Raw genomic sequence first — 25,751 nt, forward strand, 5'->3', positions numbered from 1 at the left:
ATATCCATCTAATTTTACATCTAAAACCTGCTCATGTAAGACTGTCCTCCAACAAGCATACAGCAAAACTAAAACATCCAGCATTGAGGGATGTGCTCAGGAAAGCTTTGTGGTCAAACAGTATGTTATTGAAAGCAGAATTTCCATTCTCTATCTTAACTTTCTTATGCTATTTCACTGCAAGTTAGGTGTTTATGCCATTAGTACAGATTTAGCACATTGCATTACGTTTGAAAATATTTCAGGAGCAGTTTTAGCAAATTAATACAATGTCTAAAGAAAATCCTCTTTTTAGTCCACCATGGTCCAGCTTTCAATACCTCTTCATTCTGTACTTGAAGTTACCACTCCACAGGAACCTGTAAGGCAGAGTCCACATTGCTTGATGTATCAGTGAACTAATGCAGAGCTCTAAAGGCGAAAAATCATTACTGTTATAAGAACATTGAGGAAAATCTTTTCTACTTAATGTAGAAAAAGTTGTTAATACCAAATCAAATTTTCAAATGGGAAGCTAGAAACAATATTCTACTCACCTGGCAAATTTGGGGAGAAAATTGGTGTGATGCAAACAGTGCCACTTAAAAAATTATTAACAGTCACCTTTCTTACTGAATATGAGGCATCATGGCAGACAGGTGGATCCTTCACCCAAATATTTGATGTTTGTCATTCTGATAAAAAGATGCATATTCTTCATTTATGCTATACAATGAAAGCAGTAAGGCATGAACTTGTGTTACCTGGAGGTGTTTTTGAAACAAGGTAGAACAAGACAGCAGTGACTAAAAGTCAGGATACTTAATCACAGTACTAGAGACAATTGATCTCATGTCACCTGCCCACTCTCTCACTGGCTTCCAAGGAGTTTTGTTCCTAGAATGCCTTTTCTCATTTCCAAAGATGCTGCAATATTGCAAACTAACATGCTTCACATACATAAGACACATAACCTACTAACCTCACAGTGAACTTTGTAACCCCGCAACTCCTCCACAAATTATAGGAGCAAGAATATACCAGCATCTTACCTATCAGGCATTCCTACAACAGAAATGCCCAGAGTATTTAGTATTCTATTTCAAAAAGCCAGCACTGGGTAATTTACTTTATGTATCAAAAAACACTCACAAAATTCTCTTTACCATTTTAAGCTTTTATATAATCAAAATAATCTTCTAGACAGCCAGGCCTTGATATGCACCTATACAAGGTTTTCTGAACACTAATTAGTTTCAGATGCCAGGGCAACCATCTCCAAAACACACTGAAGCACGTGTATGGAATGTATTACAACCCCATTTGCAGCCAATGATGTGAAAACTTTACAAAGCTCCTGAATAATTATGATTACTGATATCCCAATTAGGTTGAACAGGTACGCAGACATCCTCAGTGCTAGACACTTAATGAATTTTTTAAATTTTTTAAAATACTTTATTTCTGAATTTCATCTCTGGCTGATCTTAAAATCAACAAGTAAGATGACTATAATTAAAAAGATATAGTTTCAGGTTTGTTTGGGATTTTTTTAAGTTTGCTGCTTGGGGCATTTGAGTCAGTCTTGCCAGTCTGAGACAAAAGATTGCAGCCAGCAACATGAGAAAATTGAAAAAATGTTTCAAAGCTGTCAAAGATCAAAATGAGAAAAGAATTCTACCTAAAGTTGATTCTGCTTACTTTATTAAAAGTATTACAGCTTAAAATCCTAATCAAATCAAATTCTGGACAGAATTGTTCTATTTTTCTGTATCCCTAAAAGAAGGAGACAGAAACCAGGACTTCTTCACAGTAAGAATCAAAGGAAGATCATCTTGCATACAAAAGTTTTTTATATAAATAAAGCAACCATTGGGAAAGGAAGCAATCTCATTTGTGGAGTAGGAATGGAACCAGTTTGAAGTGACTGCAAACAAAGTGAATGTCATTATTAGGAGTGAAACAAGCACAGTGGGCTGCAAACAGGTACCAAAATAATTCACATCACCTGCAAATCAGGATTCCCTTGGATTATGAGGACAGGTCATTTGCTCATTCTTAGATGTGTTTCACCTGTATATATTTACATATTTATGCACACAAGCATCGTTCACAAGAGTATCCACAGCAGCACATTCTGCATCCTTTTCCTCCCTTACATCCAAACCAGGAGAAAACACAGGAAAAAATGCATAACCATTCTTCCCAATTCTTCTCATCTCAAGAACTCAGGAAAAGTCCATAGCAGAAGTGTGAACAGAGTCACAGACAGTAGGAACAGACCTAGCACAAGAACAGAACACACAGACAATTCTGAATTTACATCAAATACTTAATTATCCAAAGTCAGGGCTCCTTATTGTAATAGAAAGGCAGCTTAATCTTTTTTCCAGTTCTGGAAGAGACTTCCAATTGTGCTTCTAAAACTGAACAGATATAGGCTTTTGTACACTAAGGTCTTTCTCAAATGAAGCAGCCAAGCCTGTCGAGGTAAGGCAGCAGGCAGAAGATTCCCTCTATTCCAATTCTGTATTCAGAAGTACACAGGCATCACATCAATTAAGGAAACATGAAACATCTGGCAGAAGGAGGGCAAAAGGAACACGGTCACAGTATCTCACAGACAGGAACTTACATATTGGGTGAATAAGGAGTTGACAAGACTTCTCATCTCTCGCTTAATTTCTTTTAATAAATCTGCCCTTCCTGGTTTCCAGACTGCTGAGAAAAAGCAGCTTTACTATACTTTTACTTAACACTGATGGTGTGTACCAAAGGCAATGCAGAGGGTACTTCAAGTTTTTCCACCCTGCTTTTTCACATTTCAGTTGTTTTAAAATGCTGCTGAACCAACAACGTCCTACTAAAACAAATTTCACTCACACTCCTACCAACCTGAAGAAGGGAATAATGTACATATGCTGTGACAGAACAACACAAAACCCTGCAGTTCTATCCTAAAGCAACTTTGGCCATTCATGCTGCAAAAATAGAAGAAAGAGCCAAAGGCTACAAGCAATATGATATTTGAAAAGTCATGATGGTGAAACCCCAGGTGACTGAAAAAAGACAAACATTACATCCATTTTTTAAATGGTAGAAAGGAGGAGTCCAGGAACTATTCACCCATCAGCCTCACATCTGTGCCTGGGAAAATCGTGGAACAGCTCCTCCTAGAAGCTATGCTAAAACACATGGAGGAAAGGGAGGCAACTTGAGACAGGCAGCACCATTCACCAAAGGGAAATCCTGTCTAACCAACCTGATGACCTTCTACACTGAGTGACTACATCAGTGAAAACGGGAAGGGTTACAAATGTTATCTCAATTCTTTAAGGGCTTTGACACAGTCCTGCACAACATCCTTCGCTCTAAACTGGAGATAGATTTGATGGTGGACTGTTAACTGGCTAAGAAATTGCCTCTCTAACCAACCTGATGACCTTCTACACTGAGTGACTACATCAGTGAAAACGGGAAGGGTTACAAATGTTATCTTAATTCTTTACGGGCTTTGACACAGTCTTGCACAACATCCTTCTCTCTAAACTGGAGATAGATTTGATGGTGGACTGTTAACTGGCTAAGAAATTGGTGTGGATTTCACATCCAGAGGGTAGTGATCAATGGCTCAGAGTCCCAATGGGCACTAGTGACAAGTGCTGTCCCTCAAAGGTCCATACTGGGACTAGTGTTATTTAATATCTTCATTAATGATACAGAAGGCATCGAGTGCACCCTCAGCAAGTTTGCAGACACCAAGCTGAGCAGAGAAGGACACACCTGAAGGATGGGATACCATCCAGAGGAACCCAGACCAGCTCAAGAAGTGGGCACATGGCAGTCTCTCAAGGTTTCATAAGACTCATTGCAAGGGGCTGCTCTGCACCATCCACAGCAATGAGCAGATCGAGGCCAGCCTGGGGTGCTGGTGAGCCAGAGGCTGCACATGAGCTGAGCACATGGCAGTCTCTCGCGGTTTCACAAGACCCATTGCAAGGGGCTGCTCTGGGTCAGGGTAACCCTCAGCACCATCCACGGCAATGAGCAGATCGAGAGCAGCCCTGCCCAGGCCAGCCTGGGGTGCTGGTGAGCCAGAGGCTGCACATGAGCTGGCAATGTGCACTGGGAGCCCAGAAAGCCAACTATACCCTGGGAACAGGTTGCCCAGAGCAGTGGAAGATGTCCTACCCATGGAAACAAAATTTCAGGTCAGATTGGATTGGGCTCAAACAACCTGGTCTGGTTGAAGTTGTTCTGTCCATGGCATGGGTGGTGGACAAGATGACCTTTATAGTTCTCTTCTAACCCAAACTATTCTATGATTCTGACACGGCAACAATGGATGGTGGAATTGTTGTTCAATAACTCCTACAATATAAAAACTCGAGACTACTCAATTAAATCAGAAATAATCCAGTTTATCACAGAAAAAAACCCAAATTTTGTTAAAAGAATAGACAGTCAACTTTTAGAATTTGCTACCATGTGGAGCTGTGGAAACAGCGTCAAAAGGGTTAAAAAATGTGAACAGGTGAATTCACAAACAGGCCAATAAATGCAAAGACATAGGTGGGATTCTATCTCCCATCCTTGTTCATCTGGTGGCAGATACTGAGGAAATGGATTCGAACCAGTAAGCAGCCAGGCTTAGATCACTTCTCAAAGTAGCATCATCTTTGTGTGACTTTCAGAGACAGAACACTGGGTGAGATGCATAATTCTGGAGGGATGAAGGCACTACTAGTCAGGTTAAAATTTACATTGTTTTCACACTGTTAAAGTTAAAACCAATGCTTATGCCTGCCACTGAACTGTGTAAAAAGGTAGAGGCTGATTGTCAGCTCCCAGCATTACCTCATGGAAATGTGATGTTAACAGGTCAGCTTCTGGACTGCAATGCCTATCCCTGTTCCCTCACAGCCTCCCAAAAATTTAGCATTGTCTATGAGGAGGCAGCTTAATCTCTTACCTACAGCAAAGAATCCTCTAAAACAGAAATCAGGTAGAATCAACTGTTTACAAATAGATTTTATTTCTGAATTTACAATGTTTAAAATAAAATATATCAGTATCTAGCTATTTCTAATAAATGCAAAAATACAAAACTTCCATTTGCTTTAAAAGTGCAGGAACATAAATTATAAAATGATAACTTTACAACATACAATGTTATTTCTCAATGTTTTTACTATCAAAACAGATTTGTGAAACAAGCACCATTATTTATCTTACAGAAGACTTTTCATCCAAGCAGCATCACAGGGCAAAACAAGTAGGACATTAGTATGGAAATGTAGTAGCAGATCTTTTAATATTTTAAATTATATTAAGTGTTATAAATTCTTATAAACAGTTTAAAAACTGTTCTATTTTTTTGCAATTGCTTTACCATATAGCCGAATATTAATTGGGCCGTATTTGCTTGTCATCACAACGAAGACATCTTCAAACATTCCTTCTGCCTTTGGCTTGAACTGGACTGGCACAGCGATGTAATGACAGGACCTAAAAAGGCAGTTGTGGGCATAATCATGGTTAATAAACAAGTAAATACTACCTGATAGACAAATTCTTGTCTAGTTTGGATTTTCACCAAAATGGTATACTGGATGTGCACCAGATCATCAAGTTCAATTTTACAGATTTGATTATCTATTTTTCTTCTGAAGGACTTTGATCTTCAAGGTAATTTTTTCCTTCTGATATACAAAGTAATGCAATACTTTATTGCTGCTAGTTTACCTTGGTAAGCTTGGTCTGCCTCTTGGCAATATGGGCAGTGCATAAACTTTATTAAAAGCAAAATTACTACATTTCTTCCCTTCAAACATCACACAAGTACACTAAAATTTCCAACTCTCTTCTGAAATCCATGCATTTGAAGCTACTAAAGTCTATTATTTCTAATTGCCTCCACATTAAGAAATATTTTGCTGAATTATTGTAAATCAGTACGTCCATCCTCAAACAGCATTTTAGAGATTTTACACTGTTTTATATAATTCCTCTTCTATTTGGATTACATAAAAACTTACCAAATGTAATGAGTGTCTGTGTTAATTGTCAAAAGCCTAGACTGAATTACGTTTTAATATAAGCTGTGAAAGCAATAGCTGAAAATTCAGAGCAGCAGTCTATTGGATTCCATGGCATCCAATAGAAACATGCAGCACTGAAACAGGTGGCACTAACAGGCACAAACTGAAACAAGGAATTATGAACAGTGTCACAATTAGTATCTAACTTAGTAGAAACAGAAAAGACAGTTTTGTTTGCTTTTACTACACTTTCAATTTTCTTTCCTTTTTTAAATAAATAAATAAACACATTCCAGAGATTTTATCCAAAATCTCTGGAATGTGTTTATTTCTCCTACTTTTTCTTACATTTTCAATTTTCTTTCCTTAACAGTGTATAGTATTATCCAAAATCTCTGGAATGTGTTTATTTCTCCTACTTTTTCTCACAGCGTTCCTACCTTTTTGTATTCCTTTTCTCTACACTAATTCAAGCTATCATAATCAGTCTGTGATTTTAGCCTTCTACTCTGTCCCTTACCTACATCTGAAAGCGTAATACCTGCCCTACACACAATTCTCATTTGCCAGTGTCACCTTTTGTGCTGAAGTAACCACGTCAGCACTTTTTTTTTCTTTAAACAACATCCTGGTCAATCAAATGAGAGTACACACTTTTAGAATAAAGACTGGGATGGTACTGTATTTTTTTATCAGGTGAATACAAAAATAAAGTACTAATTGTACCATAGTGAACTACAATCAACAGTGCACCAAAGGAATACAACCGACTGAGTTGCATATCTCATACTCGACTGCCAAGTGTTGTACAACAAATCTGGCAGTGTCTGTCTTTTTAACAATCTATAATATACAGGCTGAAGATATTTACTCAGCTTATTTTAAAAAAATATCAATTTTTTAAAGTGAAGGACATCAGTATGACTATTTAATCTGTAACATGCATTATGTTAGAAAACATAAATTTTAGTAGGAATAGAGTGTGAGGCCGCATATAACTAGGCCACCTGAGAATTTACAGAAGTAAAAGTAAATTCAGTAGAAAGCCAGAAGAGATGCAGAAATCTGTATCATCTCCAAAATAATATATGTATGCTTCCTAATACATTACATAACACTTACTCAAAAAAGAACAATATGACCACACTCAAACTTACAGTTTATCAAAAACTTAACAGTAAGTTAGGTATTGCTCTTTCAAAAAGATGGCCACATCTGGCTGGCACATTTTGATTTCCAGAATATGTACTATATGACCTCAATGATACTGAAGCAGAGCAGCTTCTTAGCAAAAAATTCCTCTTGATCTCTAAATTCAGGCGTCCATTGGGTGGGTGCTAAACACATTATTGTTCTTCCCTAAAAGCAGACTACATTAAGTAGATACATTATGATACATTCCATAGTCTGTTTTGTAGCAGTCAGTCGATTCTCACAATCGAGATTAAGACTCATCACACTTCCTTCCTAACACAAAGGGAAAGAAGCTATTTTCATTTTCTCAGCTACAAGACTGGAAAGTTCAGACTCCAGATGTAATAGCTCTTTGGGCTACTCCATAACATAAATGTTGTCAGAAATTAAGCAACCTGGAAGATTTTTCTCAAGTACAGTAATCAAAAACTATCATTTCAGGACAAGTAGAATTCTGCTGCAGTTAACTTAACTTTTTGTCTTAAAAAGCCCTTTTATTTCAAACTTTCCACTATGCCTGCAACTCACTTAGTCTCTGAATAGTCAAGTATGGCCTTTACTTGTTACACCAGTTTCAAGTGGTATTTCTGAAAAGCCAGGCATCTCTGAAGCCTGCTTCACAGACAAACTAATCCTCTAATCCTCAAAACACAACACTGCATTAAGTTGAAAAAGACGACTATGGGCAGTTAGCCCAGTTTAAACCATAGTAACCAGATGGTTCATCAAGGAACAGGGACCACTGACACCCAGAAGGGTGGCTACCAGAAACAAAAATAATTAGTGAAGGGAACAACTCAACAAACAGCTTTACCTTTTAGTAGTATCTGAAACATATACTACCCTGTAATCAGATGGCTTCTGAAAGCAAAACAGTTGGAACACTTTTGTTTTCAAGCTTTAAGTAGGCACAGCAACCTGGTAGTCCTTCCAGAAACAGAAATTTGCCATTTTTTTAATGCTTAATTCATATGTTTGATTCACTTAAGATTCAATTGTTAAAAGTAGTCTCCCTGCAGTAAAAGAAATTCTAGTCTGTCAACAAATAGAACTCTTTTGGGTGTAAATTGCAGACAGAAGTCCACAGCAGTGCTATGCACTGATACTTGGGGTGGCATAGCCAATTGAAGAACTGGCAAAACCACTACACTAAATTCTGAAGGACAAGACTCTTGATATTAGACACAAGCTTTCATTTTCTTTACCTAGATTTAAAACTTGATTACACAGGATTACTTTTAAATTTGGCACTCAAAATTAAGAGCATGCAATAGACCATGTTTAGTACAATTTACACTTTTTTGGCAAAAAACACAAAGGTAGATGGTACTTTCTGCTCTTACACTCTTATTTACAGACTAATATTCCACATTCCTGCAAAGAATCTTCTCATCCAATTACTTTTGAGCATTACTTCCTTAGATGCCCAAGTTCAGAAGGAAACAGTTACCAGTGGTTTTATTGATATCCTTCTTGATGCTATTCTTGAATAAAAGCCATTTAAAACACTTTTAACACTTTTTAAAAAAACATCTATCCAAGTCAAGCAAATCTTCTGTGCTTTATGCTCATAAATGGGAGAGCACTATGTTGACTTCAGAGAAATTATTTTTTAAATAGGAAAAAGATAGGAAAAGCTGGTATTTGCAACCAAAGTAAAAACTGCCAGTTACTAGGAAAAAAAAAAGTAGACTGACTTTTAAACTTGTTATGCCTACTTTAAGGTGTTTAAAGATAGGAAAAGCTGCTATTTGCAACCAAAGTAAAAACTGCCAAAGTTACTCGGAAAAAAAAAAGTAGACTGACTTTTAAACTTGTTATGCCTACTTTAGATAAATGCAGTAGTAGTAGTAGTAGTAGTTCATAATCTCTTGCAGAAAATAAATATACCAAATAGTTTTTACAGCATTCCTCAAAAATGTTTTTGAAATATCAAAGTGTCTTCTAGTGAAGTTACTATTTTTTGTCAAGGATGACTAAATCAAGTCATCCTGTCCTTTGTCTGCTGCTGTACAGCCTCAGACAGATCTAGCTAGTTGTCTTTATTTGAATAGATGTTATCCTGGTCACTACCCCCAAAAAAACCCTTCTGTGCCATCTCATGTGAAATATTTAATAAAAAGATGACATTCAAATTGAAGCACTAACACAAGCATAAGAGGAGTTACAACACTTGGCACTGAAAAGCAGCCTAAAGAATACCTTGAATACCTCTGGCTAACACCACTACAGCCTATCTCTGTGATAAATGTGGAGCAGATTAGGAGGCAGAATATCTAACTCCATTTGCCATTTGCTCACAATTTCTGCTCTCTATAGGCTTAGTTTCTGTGTTTAAAATGGGAACCTGTTTAAACACTGAGAATGTATGCTGTACCACTTCTAATGAAACAATAATTTCAGGAAGCATTTCTGCTTCCTGACAATCCCACTGTTGCAGATGAGCATGTGAGATGCTGTACTTCTTGGAGAGATGACTAATAGTACTGTCACATACTTGTTGTAATGAACTCCACAGATGACTGGGTTTATTTTCAGGGATTGCTATCACTAACTCAAAAATTTCTCTTATTCAGGTAAAATGCTGAAGTAGTTGGTATGACCAGACAATTCCAGTGGCTGCTGAAACCTTGTGCTTGCAGATAATCTTTGATGCAGCTCTGCAGGTTTGTCAAATTAGAAGCATGATGAAGGCAATTTGCTTGGTCTGTTGTGCAGAAAGTATAAATGGAAGGAATGACTTGATTGTGCACAGCATGCCAAATGGTTACATGAAGCATTAGGCTTAACATTAAAAGCAGCAGCACTGTTAGAAACAATTTGCAGGGAAGCAATTGGCAGAGGCAGAAATAACTGTGTGGGCTCATTCTGTTTCAAACAGAGATTAGAGAGTACAGTTTAACCAAAAAAAAAAAACAAAACCAAAAACCAAAAAACAAAAACCAAGAAACCAAAAAAAAAAAAACCACCCAACCAAAAAAGCCTCACCTTCCCCCACCACACACAAAACCGGTAACCATACACAAAAGCATCCAGAATATTTATATGTACATTTCAGCACTGTAAATATATAGAAAACATTTATCTTACTGAATTACTTGGTTAATTTTTTTGTTAGGAGAAAATGTTAGCATATGAATTACTCACCTCAGACAGTATTTCAAGTGCTTGATGTAGAAAGGCTCCCTGGGTTTTACAAATTTCAGCTGTAATTTAATACAAAATGCTTAGAAGTGCACTATATTTAAGTCCATCATATTCAATTTTGACTTGTGTAAGATAAATCAGGTCACTTACAAATACAGCCTTACACAGACCCAGGGTTTAAAAATACAGAATGCCCACATTTGTGAACAGTAAAAAAAAAACGTACTTCAATATTTTGAATGAATTAAAAAAATTAAAATCAGTAAATCAGAATAATAACAAAACCATGCAAACTATGTTCTACCATACTTTCCTATTAATATATTACAAATACACTCAGTTATTCAGTCAGACAAAACAGAAAAATTACACATCAAAATTCTTCAAATACTGATTTTTGGAACTAGCAAACTAAGACATGTACTATTGCAATCTTTGTCAAGAGTAAAAAAAAACAAACCAGTGCAGCTGAGCAATTGAAAGGAGTTACAAGTACGTATTTAAGATGAAGTCTGTCAGACTTACCATGTGTGTTACACGGGAGTTGTTCCGCAAGTGGACCTTTAATGTGCATGTTTCCCCAACTCTGGTTAGAGGAAAAACGTAGACATCTTCTGGTGCATATACCCCTTGAACGACCTCTTTTTGTCTGATTTGAAAAAGGGATTTAAGACATTAACATTTCTGACCTGTATGATCAGTGTATATTGATTGCATATTTGAAGTAACAGGAATATTTCCTGAGAATAAATCAGGAAAGATGGAAAGATCCAGAAAACATCAACTCTCTCACCTTAAATTTTGTAGGCAAGCTATTTTAGCCAGACAGAATAACTAAAGCATCACTGTGGCATAAATATACAGGCATTTACTTATATGCACTTTCCAGACTGAATTTTTCCCCCATATGCTTTACCAGAGACCTAGAGTCTTATCAAAGATTGCAGGTTTGAGCAAACATTTTACTCTTCTGGCATACTCACATCATCCCATTGTAAAAAAACTGACAATTAACTTAAGACTGAACAGCAAGGTTAAGATATCCAGTACTGTGGTTTTCTCAGAATTGACTTCATAGTGAACTGGGTTGTACAAAAGGCAAATATAGAAAAAGCTACACAAAATTCTACTGCCAAGACCAGTTCATTTACCACAGCATATCATAGTTGGACAACTTAGAAACTCAACTGAAAAGGCATGGAAATTGAATTATACAAAGACACTAAGAGGTTTTGGCAAGTCTGTTTCTCACAGCTGCTTACTCTAACATAGATTCACAGGATCACTCAGGTCAGAAGATACTCATATGGTCTCCAGCTCAACCTCTTGCTACAGTCAGGGTCAGATGGGAGGTCAGAGCAAGCTGACCAGTTAAATCCCACAAACATCTGAGGACAGAGACTGCACAGACTCTCTGTGAAGCCTGTTTCACCATACCGATGTCCCAGTAGTATAAAAGGTTTTGGTTGTGGAGTTGGGTTCTACTCCCTCACCCTTTTGCCCAGCCACAGACACACTCTTCCATACATACCTTATTCTTTTTGGTTGTACTTCAGAGTAAGCTTTCCCTTCTGGTGTAACTGGAAGCTCAGTTTTTTTAAGGGCACTTGGAGAAGATTTCAAAACTGGTGTTTCATTTTCTGCTTTAGTACTCTATTGGCAAACCAGAGAAGACTGTAAACTCCAAGTTCAAAAGTACTTAAGTATCCAGGAATGTAAATAATTCCCCTTACCCAATCCAAGACTTTTTATTTAAAGAATAATCTTTTTATAGAAGAATATTCTTTTTATGTAAAGAATAATCTTTCAGGAGCATGAGTCTGGATCATTGAGATGGAAGCAATTAGTTAGGAGGACTATATCAGCAGGCTTCTGTGCTTTACAAGTACTTATTTATTACTAGACATTTCACAACAAACTAGGAGTGCAGGTGGAATACCAAAAAGGCTGCAAGCAACCAAGATTTTACTAAAAGCCAAATAACCCCTCACTTCCTCTGCAGATATTATGCCCATATGCCTCAAGAACAACCAATGTGGCTAAACAACTGCTCAGAAAGAAGGAAGACATAAGTCAGCATTATAATCTGAATGCTCAAAATAGCAAAGAGCTTGGTAATAATTTTGTACTATGAATAATATATCTTTCTCAAAGAAAGGCCTCTCCAGAGAGGCAGAGGCAGAGGCAGATAATGCACCACATGGTATTTTCTGCATTCAGAAATTAGGCCAAAATATTTACCATCACCAAGACCCCCATTTAAGGTATTCTAACACAAGGCGACCAGATCACCCAATGGGAATAATTGGACAAATAATCAATTTCAAATTCTGTCTTGCTTAGTGAATCTTGCTAGATATTCTTTGGAGTCCCCTTGGGTCATAACATCTTCAACAAAGTTAAAGAACCAAAAGAACCTCCTACACTTATGGTTGTACAACATTATGTCAATTTTTGAAATGGTGCTGACGTTTTAGACAAGCAGTTGATTCCCTGACGCAGGGAAGATAAAAAAATAGATTCATCTTCAATAGAGCTGCTATGACAAACTTGTCTTTTAGACATTCATTTCTTCTATTGAAAGAGCTGCTAATCAGTCTGTCAGAAATAGCAGCAGCCATAAAGAAATCTTAATCTTATTGTAAAGAATATATTTTTCAGTTGCAAATAACCCATGAACCCTAGTAGAACCTAATAAAGACAAGAAGGGATTTGCCCATGTGTCTTGTTTCAAGACCTTTTATTTTTCCACATAGTGAAAAACAATGGGCATCATGCCTCTGTTATCATTCAAATTCTAATTTATCAAAAGGCGATTTGACTAAATGAGCATAAGGTACATTATGGAAAATGGTCAGAAGTTACCCCAGTCTTTATAAGGACATCTTGTACTGCTTGCTTTACCACAGCCTGTACTGACTTCTACTGTTTCAATTGAGAGCAGTACATTAACACTCCAAATGGTTACAGCTGAGTGCTGCAGTTCCAAAGACACCTCAGGAACACAGAAATTTGTATAGCTTGAAAATTTGAATTATTTTACTCACAGAGTTTAAAAAGGTTTTCTCTCACTTTTGAGATACACTAAGATGATGAAGCTTTGTGCTGTTGATACTTTCAAACATATTTAATGTTACTTATGTATGTTACTTGACTTTTCAAAGTACATAAACCATGTAAATTAAAAAAATGGCATGCATTCAACATTTGTAGTATCTTCAAAAAATAGCAGGGGTTCTTTATAAAGACCTCAACTTTCTACATGCTAAAGGAGCAGTCAGGACTCTGATGCTGTCTCAGCCTTGTGGCAGGTGCTTGCGAGTTCACCCAGAAGGGAGCAATAGTTGGACACAAATATCAGTCCAAGACTCCTGTGCACAACACTCATTTTCAGCTCAATGATCTTCAAAGAGCCCCCAGCAGCAGGAACAAATGTTCTTCAGGGAAAAAAACCAAACAACTAGTTTGAATGACCAGCACTGAGAGGCTGGGGCTGCAGAGCACACAGAGAATCCCTCCTTCCTCTGTCTCTCAGACTCGTTTTGGAGACATGATGATCTGAACTGACTACAGTTTCCAGTGATGAGGACTGCAAACACATGTAGAGCATAATCAAAATTACAGTCAATTACTTTGTTAGGAAAAAGGTTAAAGTGGTATGTGCCACTGATTTTCCTAACTTAATGTTGTTCTTTTAGTTCCTTCCTGAGCTCTTTCAAATTTTTCATTTCTTCTGAAGTGTGCTATAAATAAACATCACTCAGTCACTCTGAATGACAGTCAGTCACTCTTCCCACTTCATTCTATCAAAAGACACATTAACCACAGCTGTAGCCCCCTGCCTCAGCAAAGCCACCAGATTCCAAGTCCTTTTCAAAGTTTTAGTAACACTGCCTAAACTCTTGATCCCGAGAAGATAACAGATTATGATTCACTTGTCTTGCCTTCTCAAGTAAAAGCTGCAACGCTCTAAATGTTCTGTGTTGATCCCTCTTCTGAACAGATGTATGGTTCCCTACCTAGTTAATAAATACAGTACTTCCTTTTCAAATTTTTCTGAAAATGATCGTGCCATGCATTTCAAGTATTTTCTACAACTTTTTTCCCATGTGCAGAGATGCTATCAAGATCTAATTGTTAACAGCTCTGAAAAAAAATCAACAAATCTGACACAGTAGTTCAAAAACATTAATATCAAGTCATGCTGCTCAAAGATTTACACAACTCTGACAACTAGTCACGTTTTAAGAAGAGACTTCTTTAAAACTCTAGAGATCTGTTAAAGAATCAATCTCCACATTTCAACTAGCTTTAAAAAGAAATGATTTAGATGCTTTCCTCATTTTCAGGAAAATTATGACCAAAGAATTTGTAAAAGCTTAATAAAAAACCCTCTAAAACCAAACATTATACAGAACAAAAATCACAAGTTGTTTAATATTAAACCTTTTTACAAGTACTCTTTCAACACAATTAATTTGGAAAGAACAAGGAATCTACAAAACAAATGTAAGGTACCTCAGCAAGAAGGTAAATGCTTCTTACTACTGAAGCATGCTTAATACTCCAAAGAAAGATCCCAAATCTTTGAGTGGACTTCTTAGAAAAATTAAGTCAAACCTTCTAAAGAGGACAGCAAAGCATACATAGCAATCATGCCATACTGACTGTACAACGCTCTTCACATTCAGCTTATTTAACTAATCACTACAATTAATTTTTCCTTATGGTAATAAATCCTCTGTCCTATGTAAATTTCCCTTGTATTGACAGGATAAAAAGCAAGGTAAGGAGAGAGAGCACAGAAAACCAATTCCAACTCCCAACCCACTTCTTCCTAGCCTTACCATAAAGTTGGAGCTGAGGAACAACAGGGGAGCAAAGGGGAGCTCAAACCCAACTGCTCCCATGTATAAATTTCACAATTATCCCCACCTGCATTGTTACTCTGATAAAATACTGAAGCAGGTTTTATTAGGGACACAAATACCCGTCTCCAAGATGCATATTTGAATATTCCAAAACTGCACTGAGTTATGTATTATAGCAAAGGTCAGTTACTTCACTACTTATTTATAGAAATAAAACTGACATGCAAAAAAACAAACAAAACTGACAGAAATATATTTTTCTATAGAAACAATTCCCTTAGAATGTAAATTTGCCTCTACTCTCTTTGATCTAAATGAAGTTTTATATCATAAATGGCAAAAGATAATGCATTATCACATAAGGAAGAGAAACATAAGGAAAAAAGGTACAATTTAACCCAGCAAAAATACTAGCAGGGTTGAGGTTTTTTCCAGAATATACCAATGTATATATGAAGGAGTAGTGTATAGTAAAATCAAGATGTTATCAAAAATTTATGCTCTAACAGTGTTTATAGCTTTTATATACTCACATTTCCAGAAAGCTGAAATTTTAATTTGTGTTTCCTACTTGGATTTCCAGCTGAGCAATACTCAAGGTCCCAGAACTGGGAGTAATCTCCTTTATCTCTAGGTGAAAAAATTACAGCAACCTACATAAAAAAAGAGAAAGGGAACATTTTGCAGAACACTAATTATCTTCAGAATATTCACATCTTCACAATTTTACCTGTACAAACTTATGGTTCAGCCAGCACAAAATTTACACTACAGAACACACATGGCACACACAGGTGATCTTGCAGAAAACTATACAACTAGCTAGTCCTCCTCTGCCAGCAAGTGGAAAAAAATGGATGAAACTGAGTTCAGATAATCTGCTTTAAGCAAAGCCAGCAAGTGCTGGCACAACTACTTCTGTAAAATGGAGAGAAAGGCGACCAGGAAGGGAAATACGTGCACCTGAAAAAACTTGCTTCATCTGGCAACTAAGTTGTGAACAACTCAACTCCTCCAGCTCCAAATCTGTAAGTACGCTGCACTACAACTATTAGAAAGCCTAAAATTTAAACCAAGTTGTAACCTTGGAATTTAATCGCCCTTAAAGGTCACCTATGTAACAAAGGCTTGTCTCCATATAGTGCTGTACCAGGTTAATTCAAGAATCAACTTCAGAACTGAGGTTGAGGGAAGAAGAGAAAGAGAACAGCTGATTAGAATAGATCACTACAACTACATCTAATTAGCATAATATCTACTGCAAAAAAACAGCCAGTCATGATAGCACTGCACCTTATCAGCTCCAGCCCACAGCCTGGCATGCCAATGATGTAAATGTTATTCAAATAGGCCTGAACTAGGATTGCTAAGGCAAATACAATTGTTTAAATTCAAATAATGGCTTGCAATATTATGAAATTACTATGAAACTGGACAGGAATAGGTTTTTTATTCTTGTAAATAGATTACAAATTGCATCTCTATGGAACTGATGTCATAGTTATCCATAACAAGGAAAAGACAGGTGTTAATGAAGATGAAAAGATAAAACTGAAGTAGCATTGTGAGAGAAGATGAGGGAGGAAAGTCCCTTACAAAGCCATTCAGTCTCTCCTTGGATGTGCTTTATAATTGTGGTTATGAAACCCTCTACTGGCGGGAGATAAAACTGCAAGTCAAATTAAACCAACTTCAGGAAAAGACAGCTGTTCCTGAACAAGTATAGCATGAATGCTTCGAGGAAGGGAATCAGGTCCTTACACCATTTTTTTAAGAACCCATGCTTATTTGCCATTTCTTCTGGAATTTTACAGAACATTTCAATTAATTTTCTCTTCTAAAATAATTTGTTCTTAAAAACTGCCAAACAGTAACACAAACACACCACCACTTGGAAATCAAACTACTTTGATTGCATGAATTCGTAGAATCAACTCTGCTGAATTAAGCTGATACAGAATATCTGACACACTCCAGAACCCAATCTTGAAAGGCCAACATTTTATCATTATCAAATGAAATTTATTTCTCATTTAAGATCTTGTTTTGCAATTAAGATACACTAATATGCCTGAAATATTTATAAATGTTTACCTTCTCTTGTCCGTGACCTTTGAGAGTACCAGAAACATGGGGAAATCCGAAAGCAGAGTAAGGAACCCTATAAACAGTGCCACTTCCATCCACACCCTGCAAATCAATTTATGAGTCAGATTTGAAGGGAAAGGAAAAAAATAGCCTGAAACCACACAATACACCCACACACACACCTCCCTTGCAGAAGACTGAGGAAAATACACCCAATTAAGGTACTTTTAAGTAAAGAACTGAAACTGACTCCACAAAAGCAAATTAATAAAGACTGAAATTACTAAATCCAGTCACCACTACTACTGACTTACAGTTCAGAAGTGGTGCACTGGCTGGAACATGACACACTCAGTCCCATGGGTACTGGTAAGAGTGCTACATAATAGTTTTTGACCATTTCACAGCAACAGAGCACAATAATATAATAATAGAGCATAAAATCAAAAATCATCACAGCATTTCAGACTATCAAAAAATAGGGAAGCATTTACAAATACCAACAGCGAGGCACAGGCAACAGCACTGTAATTAAAATAACCTTCACCTAACTCAAATTTCTATAGAGATACCACGTACAGTGCAGTTTCAGCAGCACAAGTCTGGAACAAGACAAGTCTGGCATTCTGCAGCCAAAAAGAGACACCTCTCTTTCCTTTATGCTTGATCACTTAATGCAATCTGGATGATGACACTGTATGAGCACAAGCAAACTCTGTAAATCAGTAAGTAAAGCAGAAACTGTACCACAGAGCACTGATTGATTCATAGTCAGGGAGCACATCAGGGATGAAAAAAAGAAGCAAAACGTTTCCCTGATATGGACAGAGGAAAAAAACCTTTGTAACTGAGGTCATGCTCAAATATATATTCTTCCTTGAGAGGCAGCAGGGAGAGAGCACAGCAGGAAAAGTTAAAATAAAACCCAGGGATTTGCATAAAACTCCTAATGCAAGCATTCACTCACTTTAATATAGGGTGGTGCAAAAGATGACAATTTCCACTTCAGATTTTCATTCCCTTTATTCTCAATTTCCAGGTAATTCTCTAAAAGAGAAATATCAGACCAGTATACTAAACATCTTTGTTCAAGTATCCCTGGTTTTGTAAAGAGCTAAGCAGAAACTGTGTTTCTAGATGAACACAAGTTTAGTGGAAACAGTTTTCATTATGACAAATCTCAAGGGCAGACCTAAACAAAGCACACTGTCATAACATTTGTAAAAGCTTATATACAAGAAATTTAGACTCCACCAAAAAATCCCCAAAACATATCCAACTGCTTCCCAAGATATTATTTGATCATTCAGAGACAAAACACAGTATTTCCAGTCTGGGACCAAATAACCTTGTATCAAACAATGTGTTTTGTTACTCAGTATGCATATAAATACATGTCTCTTAGCAAGAATCAATAGGACAAGATCATCTCAGTCTAGAATAGCACTTCACAAAGTTCAGCTGCAGACATAAACTATACAGGAAACATGTAAACACCTAAGTATTGTATTACAATCCTTTCATAATTTTAGCAAACCCCCCCCCCCCAGATATAATTGATAAATTAAGTCTTGAAAGTCCTAAAGTCTGTTGGAAAAAAAATACTGACAATGGATCATTAAAAAAACCTTCATTACCTAAAAAAGTAAGTACTACAAAAAACCCTGGTATCTAGACAACAGAATGACAGTTCCATAGAGTTACTTTGAAATTTTTAAGCATTATTGGAACTACAAGTACATTCCAAGCATTTCAGACTCCATTATCTACCCATCCTCCTCAATCACTATGTACCAAGACAAGGACAGCCAGCCTTACAGCTGACACTCCTACTGTCTTTAGGAAGAGCATTTATTTCCCTGCTAAACACAGACAGATTGGTCTCATCTCTTATGGGCATAAATGCAGAGGAGAACAGATCTACTGCAAAGGTGCCTGGAGCCAGAAGAGTTTCAAGTAGACACAGTAACCTTCTAACACTCTCTTTTCCCAGGCACAGTGTAGCTGCATTCACCATAGTGGCAACTGATTTGCCTGTATGCAAACCTAACTGTGGAAAAAAAGGTGTGACTACACTGTATAAGGAGAACTAGGGGAAAAAAAACACACAAAAAACCCACCCCAAAAAACAAAACAACAAACCCCCAAAACAAAACAACAACAACAAAAACACAAAAAACCACAACAACAACACCCCAAAACCCCCAGAAAAGCAAACTAAAGGTAGAAGTGGGGAACTGGTCATTCACACTTACTAGACCAAGAGAACAAAACCTAAGTCAAGGCACTAAAATTCCCGAACATGCAATATAGTACACAAAGCCTCTGAACACAAGATACTACAGATGCTATATTTAATAACTAATTTCTCTTACCTGAGCTTTGACCAGGTCTTGTTTTAGGAAAAACAATGTTTCTGTTCTTTATGTCCATTTCTGTTAGAGGGAACCTGGGGAGAGGCTTTGGTGCATCAACAGCGGGATTTTCAGACTGTGGAGTAATTATGTCACATCTTCTACATGGTAAGTCTGATCCAGACACGCTCTGTGTGACAGCCTCTTGAATAAGCACTTTTATAAACTTTTACATAATGTGGAGGAAAGCAAAGTTTTAAACAGTGAATACTGATATATCAACAAGTCAAACTATTTAGCTTACACACAAGAGCTTATGTTCAGCTTTACATTTCAACAAAGGAAAGCTCTCATACATGACATAACCAGATCTTCTCCAACCTCAAAAGTTTAAAGATTCTAGGACAAGTTTAATTCAGAAGAAAAGGAACATTCACTGAAAATTTGCTATCTAGGCATTTTAGTTCAACAGGAATAATAATTTCAACTAGTTTAACTGACAATTCCTACAACATTCTCTGTTGCAGATAATGGAAACTGAGCTGCCTCATTCAGAAGGAGCTTTGTGTTCCCTTTTGCTACATAATTAGAAATTTTAAGTTTCAATTAATGCCAGTAAAATTTTAGCGTACTTTTTGCTGATTTGGAGAGGTAGCAAATAAATGACAAAAGCATTATTAACTACCAGATTTCTTATAATTTGATTGGTTTTGTTACATTCTCTACACTTACCCTAGTAGATTTCTTAAATCTTTTTCTCATATTGTAGAACATAACATAGTTAACTACATGCAGTTATCATCTCCTTCTCAATAACTTCACTGTTTATTTGGGTTTTTGGAAGGCAGTTTCCAATTCTGTATCATACCTCACACTTCCCTCCATACAAAAGGAAAGTAGATACAGTTTTATCCTTTCAGTGTCTATTTCTCTCTGTGCATTGTTACAAATAACCCAAAACATACACCGACTGTAAAAATAAGAAAAAAAGTCTCCTTCTTTAGGAGAGATTACCAAAGACTCCTTCTGCTCTTACACAGAAAAAAGCAAAACTGTTGGCTTCATAAATTTCATTTCTATGCCTCAAATTTTATCAGGGAAACGTCTTGGATTAAAATCTGTGCAGAGGCAGAATCTGTTCTAGACATTCTTTATCACAGTCATCCAGAAGGCCAAGTTTACCTTAAGGGAGCCCAAAAGGAACTATGGTGACTTGTCCAATACTCTCTTTTACCTTCTTTTATTTTACAATATGATACAAACTAATTTTATGTGTGCACATCTACATATCTATATTAAGTGTTTTAGAAAATTATGCATAAGGCAGTGGTGGGTGCAATTTTGTTGGAAATTCAGTTAGTGTTCAAATCATAGTAATTCTTCAGAGATGAATGAACCAAAATTAGTTTACAAAATGGCATCTTGACTACTTTTCTTTATGAGAATTTTACAAATTAAAAAGAATAATGGAAGTTGACAGAGCTTCTGACTCAAATCTACAAGGTTTTAGCAACTTTATTAGAACTGACAAAAAGTTGCAATCTGAAGTCTCAAGTAAACCACGTACCTTTAGTCCATTATCACAATGGATATAGATTAGGCCACCCCAAGGAATTAATGTGGGCCTTGTGGCAAGTGATGGATTAGGACTCACCAGAATTACTGTACTGCCCCTAAAAAAAAAAAGCAAAAAAAGCCCAATCAATCAACTAGCACGATTCTCATACTAGAATCAGTATCTACCACATTTGTCACTAGCCCACCCAAAAAAAAGGTGCACTTTTAAGAAAGCAGATAAGTGAAGATGCTCTACAGATAGTTAAATTTAAGGTATTCAGATATGCAATATATTATGCTTTAATAGCCATGATCCCAGGATCTTCTTTCACCATCACTGAGAAATCAGATCACCTCTTTTCATGGCCTAACTCAGTTGAAGAATTCTGCAGGCTCCAGCCCTCACAGTGCAGAGTATAAAATATTCTGGCTGGCTCCTATTCTGACAGGTTGACTGCCCTTGGCACTGTGAGGAGATGGTCATGAAAAATAGAAAACTGGGCAAGTGTAGCTTGCTGTGCTTATGTCAGCTGTTCCCACGGGTCTGCTTCCTACTTGCAGACCTCTGTTCTTGATCCAAACTACTTACTTGGACCCAAAATACGAGGATTCTGCCCACTCTTTTCCAGTGAACACATTTTAAAATTCTACACTGAAAGAAAATTGCTTGCAGAAGGCCTTCAATATCCTGTTTTTAAGAAATCATCCAGACAGTCTTGAATTTGGGGTATGAGACACTCAGTATGTCCTTACTTTCACAGCTACTGGAAAGTCGTTCATTGTTACTGCTTTTTTTACTGTTACTATTTTTCTCAGCACTGACTGAATCTGCAATGAGTGGCAGATATCCTAGCCCTTCCATGGAATTCTATTTTGTTATCACTAGTGATGAAAGTTTCCCAGAAATTTGCATCTACATGAATATGAAATTAAGTGTTTAAAATGCAATCAGAGAGGAAGAACTGAAGAGAAAGTATGTTTGGGTAAACATCTTCAAAGTTAAAGCAACTACTGACATGCAGTTCTGAAAGCAAAACTTATTTTTTGGTGGGACACTTTTTTTTGTAAGATGAGAATAGTTTAAGAAGAGAGTCTTAAAGCTGTTCTGAACTGAACCTTAAAAAACACCAGAAATTTAGAAGGGAAAGGTGAGCAGACCATTCAAGCATAAATTCTGAAGTCTTTGCTGCCACATGTGAGAAGTCTCATCTACATATACAATGATATTATGACTACTTTTCCAAAAAGACCCTAATTAAGGCATGGGGAAGCTGACACTGGCTTGTTATTATTTTCATACCTACAAATACTGAGAAACCAAAGGTTAAATGGCAAAACCCAGTTTTCTCAAAATAAATAGAAATAAATAAAAATAATCCCAAAATCAAGTTGTGAGAAATATCAGCACATTTGCTAAAGAGAATGCTAAGTCCCCAGAGGAGAAGCCTTCTATAAGAACTGTTATTTTGGGGATTGTTTCTTGGTTGTGAAGGGAGGAAGAGTTTTTTGTTTTTAAATGCACAGCTAAATTTTAAATAAAAAACTACTGTGAAAATAGATTTTTAAAGCTTCAGTTTCACTGGCCATTCAGCTCCTTGAAAACTATGCAATAATAATAGTACTTCCAGGCACAGAAAACTCCTGGCATTGAGGTAATTATACTCATGAACATTCCCATAATACACAATTGTAAAGGGAAAAAGTCCTAAAAAAAGCTAGATTTGCATGTTAGTTGACAAAAAGTCTATACCTTGGAGCTAAAATAGTTTCAGGGTGCAATCTAAGCAAACTAAATTCCTAAAAACCAACTAAAATTCCTCAACTAGTTACACACTTAAACTAAAAATAAATTCCTCCAAAACCTCACCACACTTTCACACATGAAGGAACTTATGGAAATATACTTACCCTGGTTCAATATCTCCATGTTGAGGGGTTATGGTAAGGCAGTGAGCTGGCCATGAAAGTTCAAATGTCAACATTCGATTGGAATTGTTGAGAATTTGTACACGTCTAGTATCTGCTGTTTCACCTGTAACACAAAAAAAAAAAAGCTAACACCTACAAAAATTCACAAAAATGCCCAAGATACAGAGATGCACCAATGAAAATAAAGTATTTTCTGCCCTAATTTTGCCTTCACATTAATTTAAAACCTTCATGGGTATACACTGCATTCTCTATGTATACACAGAGCACATAACCTCTGATGATTTATCCAAAACTGTGCTCAAATCAAGTCTGCATAAAGATGACTGGCCAATCCACACTTACAAACATCTTATGCAATACAGTTATCTTAATAATTAAGTGGCCATTTCATTAACTTCAGAAAATACTTACCAATAGAAGGAGATGTCAAAGTCAAATACTCAGGTGTAACAGCCCAAGTCTGTTGAGCATCTGATTTATTCTGAGGGAGATCATTAGTTTTTGCAGATAAAGAAGAACCCTGAGGTCCTTTAACAGGAAGAACGTCCAAAGTTGCACCAGTATGTCTGACAAAGTTCTCCAACCTGAAAATAAGACTGCATTAAGCAAAAGCAGTAAAAAAATACCTCAAGAGTAATTATAACAGCCTACTCTTAGTATTTCTCAAAATTTTATTACTCAAGTACAATACATGGGCCCTCAATTTAATTCAATTCTCCATTAAGTATAAAACAATCCAGCAGCTATATCACGACACAGCTTTTTCACAGTATGTTTGGAAGTGGAAGGTATCATTTAGAATGAGAGGAACTAAAATCAACAATTATCTTCAGAAGATAATAACATAAAATAATTTGAAAACATATACAGAGAAAACAAGTACTACATAGAGAAATAAGGCAATGCAAGTTGAGTTTCACAGCATGCTGTGCAACACATTCTGGAGATCAGGAAGGACCTGTGGAGATCATCCAGTCCAACACCCCTGCACAAAGCAGGCTCAGTTACAGCGGGGAGTTCACAGCATTGCCCAGCCAGGTTTTTAATTTCTTCAGAGATGAAAACTTCACAGAAGAAGAAAAAAAACATAAGTACATACATGTAATTACTAATTATGGTCCCAGTACCTGTCCAGTTCCAGCTGGGGTCCAGAAGACTGCTGAAAGCCATCCTGATCACAAGTGGAATATCCAACCACAGAAAGGAGAACCTTTTGCATATTTGCATAGAAAAGATGGATATCATTTGTCTGTCGTGGGACATCACAGACTAAAAATGAGAGTAATAGAGCAACTCTAGTAAGAAAAATTCTATAATACTCAGAAATTACACCACAGAGATTTAAGACATAATCATAGTTAATAATCCATCAGCTAAGAAATCCTAGATCATTCCAAAACTACTTTCTGCAAGTTTAGTTATCAGGTGTAGCTCAACACTAACATCAAATACAACACATAAATCCCAATAATACACACCAATTTAAAACTTTTTAAGATATAATAAATATGACATATAAAAAATAAATATAAAAATATTATCATATAGTTTCCACCTTTACACAAATGCTATATACTAATTTGATTCTATGCCAAATTAGAGTTAGCTTTTACTTTTTTCTCCAACACCGGCTTTACAATTTGAAAGGATACTCCAGAATCCAAGTATCTAATGTTCACTAGGATTTCATCTCAGCTAAGATGAATGATAAAAAGAATCTTTACTTTGCCAGTTGAAGACAACATACAATTCATAGGGAAAGAAAGAGACCATATTTATTCAGGTATAGTAGCCTTAGGACAGTAAGTAATACTGTGAATATAACTAGCTCAAGAATACGGTTTGACAGTAAATTTATTCATGACATGTATGGGATTGAACAGTTGTGGGGTGCTTTAAGGAACCCTTTACAATATAGTGTATTCTTATTCATGCATTTCTTACTAACAAGCAGAATAAAAAGCTATCAAATTTAGGAAAGAAAAGAAATATATATTTTGGTGTCAGCCAAGTTGCCTGCCTCTCAATTTTCAAATATATCTTTGTACAACAAACTGAATCTTTCCCAATAGTTAATAAGGCAAATACTTTTTAAATAAACTCAGCATTTTTAATGCTATAATATATACAGACTGGGGGTTCATGTTGCTAGGAGAAAAGTACAGAAAATCATTTAAATAAATAGATACTAAATGAAACAAGACACATTCTGTTGTGATGGATGGGTTGACCCTGGCTGGATGCCAGGTGCCCACCAAAGCCATTCTATCACACTCCTCCTCACCTGGACTGGGGAAAGAAAATACAACTTTGCCCAGTACAACTGTCCAAATTCTGAATTTTTCTTCTACATTTATTTTAAAAAATAGTGAAAAAAATAGTGAAAAAGTAACTAGGATCCAAGCCAAAAGCACATTTGCCACATGGAAACAAGTATTATATTTTTCTTCTAAGAAGTCATAGTCTTACCTTCTGTCACAAGCTGCTCCCCTTGAAATTCTTCATCAAATACAGCATTTCTCACTAAGCTGCTTTCTGGGATTATGCGTTTTTCTACCCCAGGTTTATACATCACAGCTCTGTTAGAG

At 36.5% G+C, this 25,751-nt stretch overlaps 1 protein-coding gene across 1 annotated transcript in view; it reads right to left on the reverse strand.

The window, feature by feature from the left end:
- Positions 1–5,078: 5,078 nt before the first annotated feature.
- LOC121333140 (centrosomal protein of 192 kDa-like) overlaps positions 5,079–25,751 on the reverse strand; it is a 71,664-nt gene continuing 50,991 nt past the window's right edge. The window contains exons 43-55 of the mRNA XM_041399218.1: positions 25,633–25,742; positions 24,291–24,432; positions 23,575–23,747; positions 23,140–23,263; positions 21,242–21,347; positions 19,696–19,900; positions 18,288–18,367; positions 17,327–17,422; positions 15,766–15,885; positions 11,893–12,014; positions 10,887–11,010; positions 10,362–10,420; positions 5,079–5,487 (exon numbers count right to left, since the gene is read on the reverse strand). Coding sequence (XP_041255152.1) covers positions 5,349–5,487; positions 10,362–10,420; positions 10,887–11,010; positions 11,893–12,014; positions 15,766–15,885; positions 17,327–17,422; positions 18,288–18,367; positions 19,696–19,900; positions 21,242–21,347; positions 23,140–23,263; positions 23,575–23,747; positions 24,291–24,432; positions 25,633–25,742 — 1,600 coding nt within the window. The 3' untranslated portion in view covers positions 5,079–5,348. The remainder of the gene's footprint in view (positions 5,488–10,361; positions 10,421–10,886; positions 11,011–11,892; positions 12,015–15,765; positions 15,886–17,326; positions 17,423–18,287; positions 18,368–19,695; positions 19,901–21,241; positions 21,348–23,139; positions 23,264–23,574; positions 23,748–24,290; positions 24,433–25,632; positions 25,743–25,751) is intronic.

The sequence above is a fragment of the Onychostruthus taczanowskii genome, unplaced genomic scaffold, assembly GCF_017590055.1.
Source record: "Onychostruthus taczanowskii isolate IOZ18803 unplaced genomic scaffold, ASM1759005v1 scaffold16, whole genome shotgun sequence".
NCBI lineage: Eukaryota > Metazoa > Chordata > Aves > Passeriformes > Passeridae > Onychostruthus > Onychostruthus taczanowskii.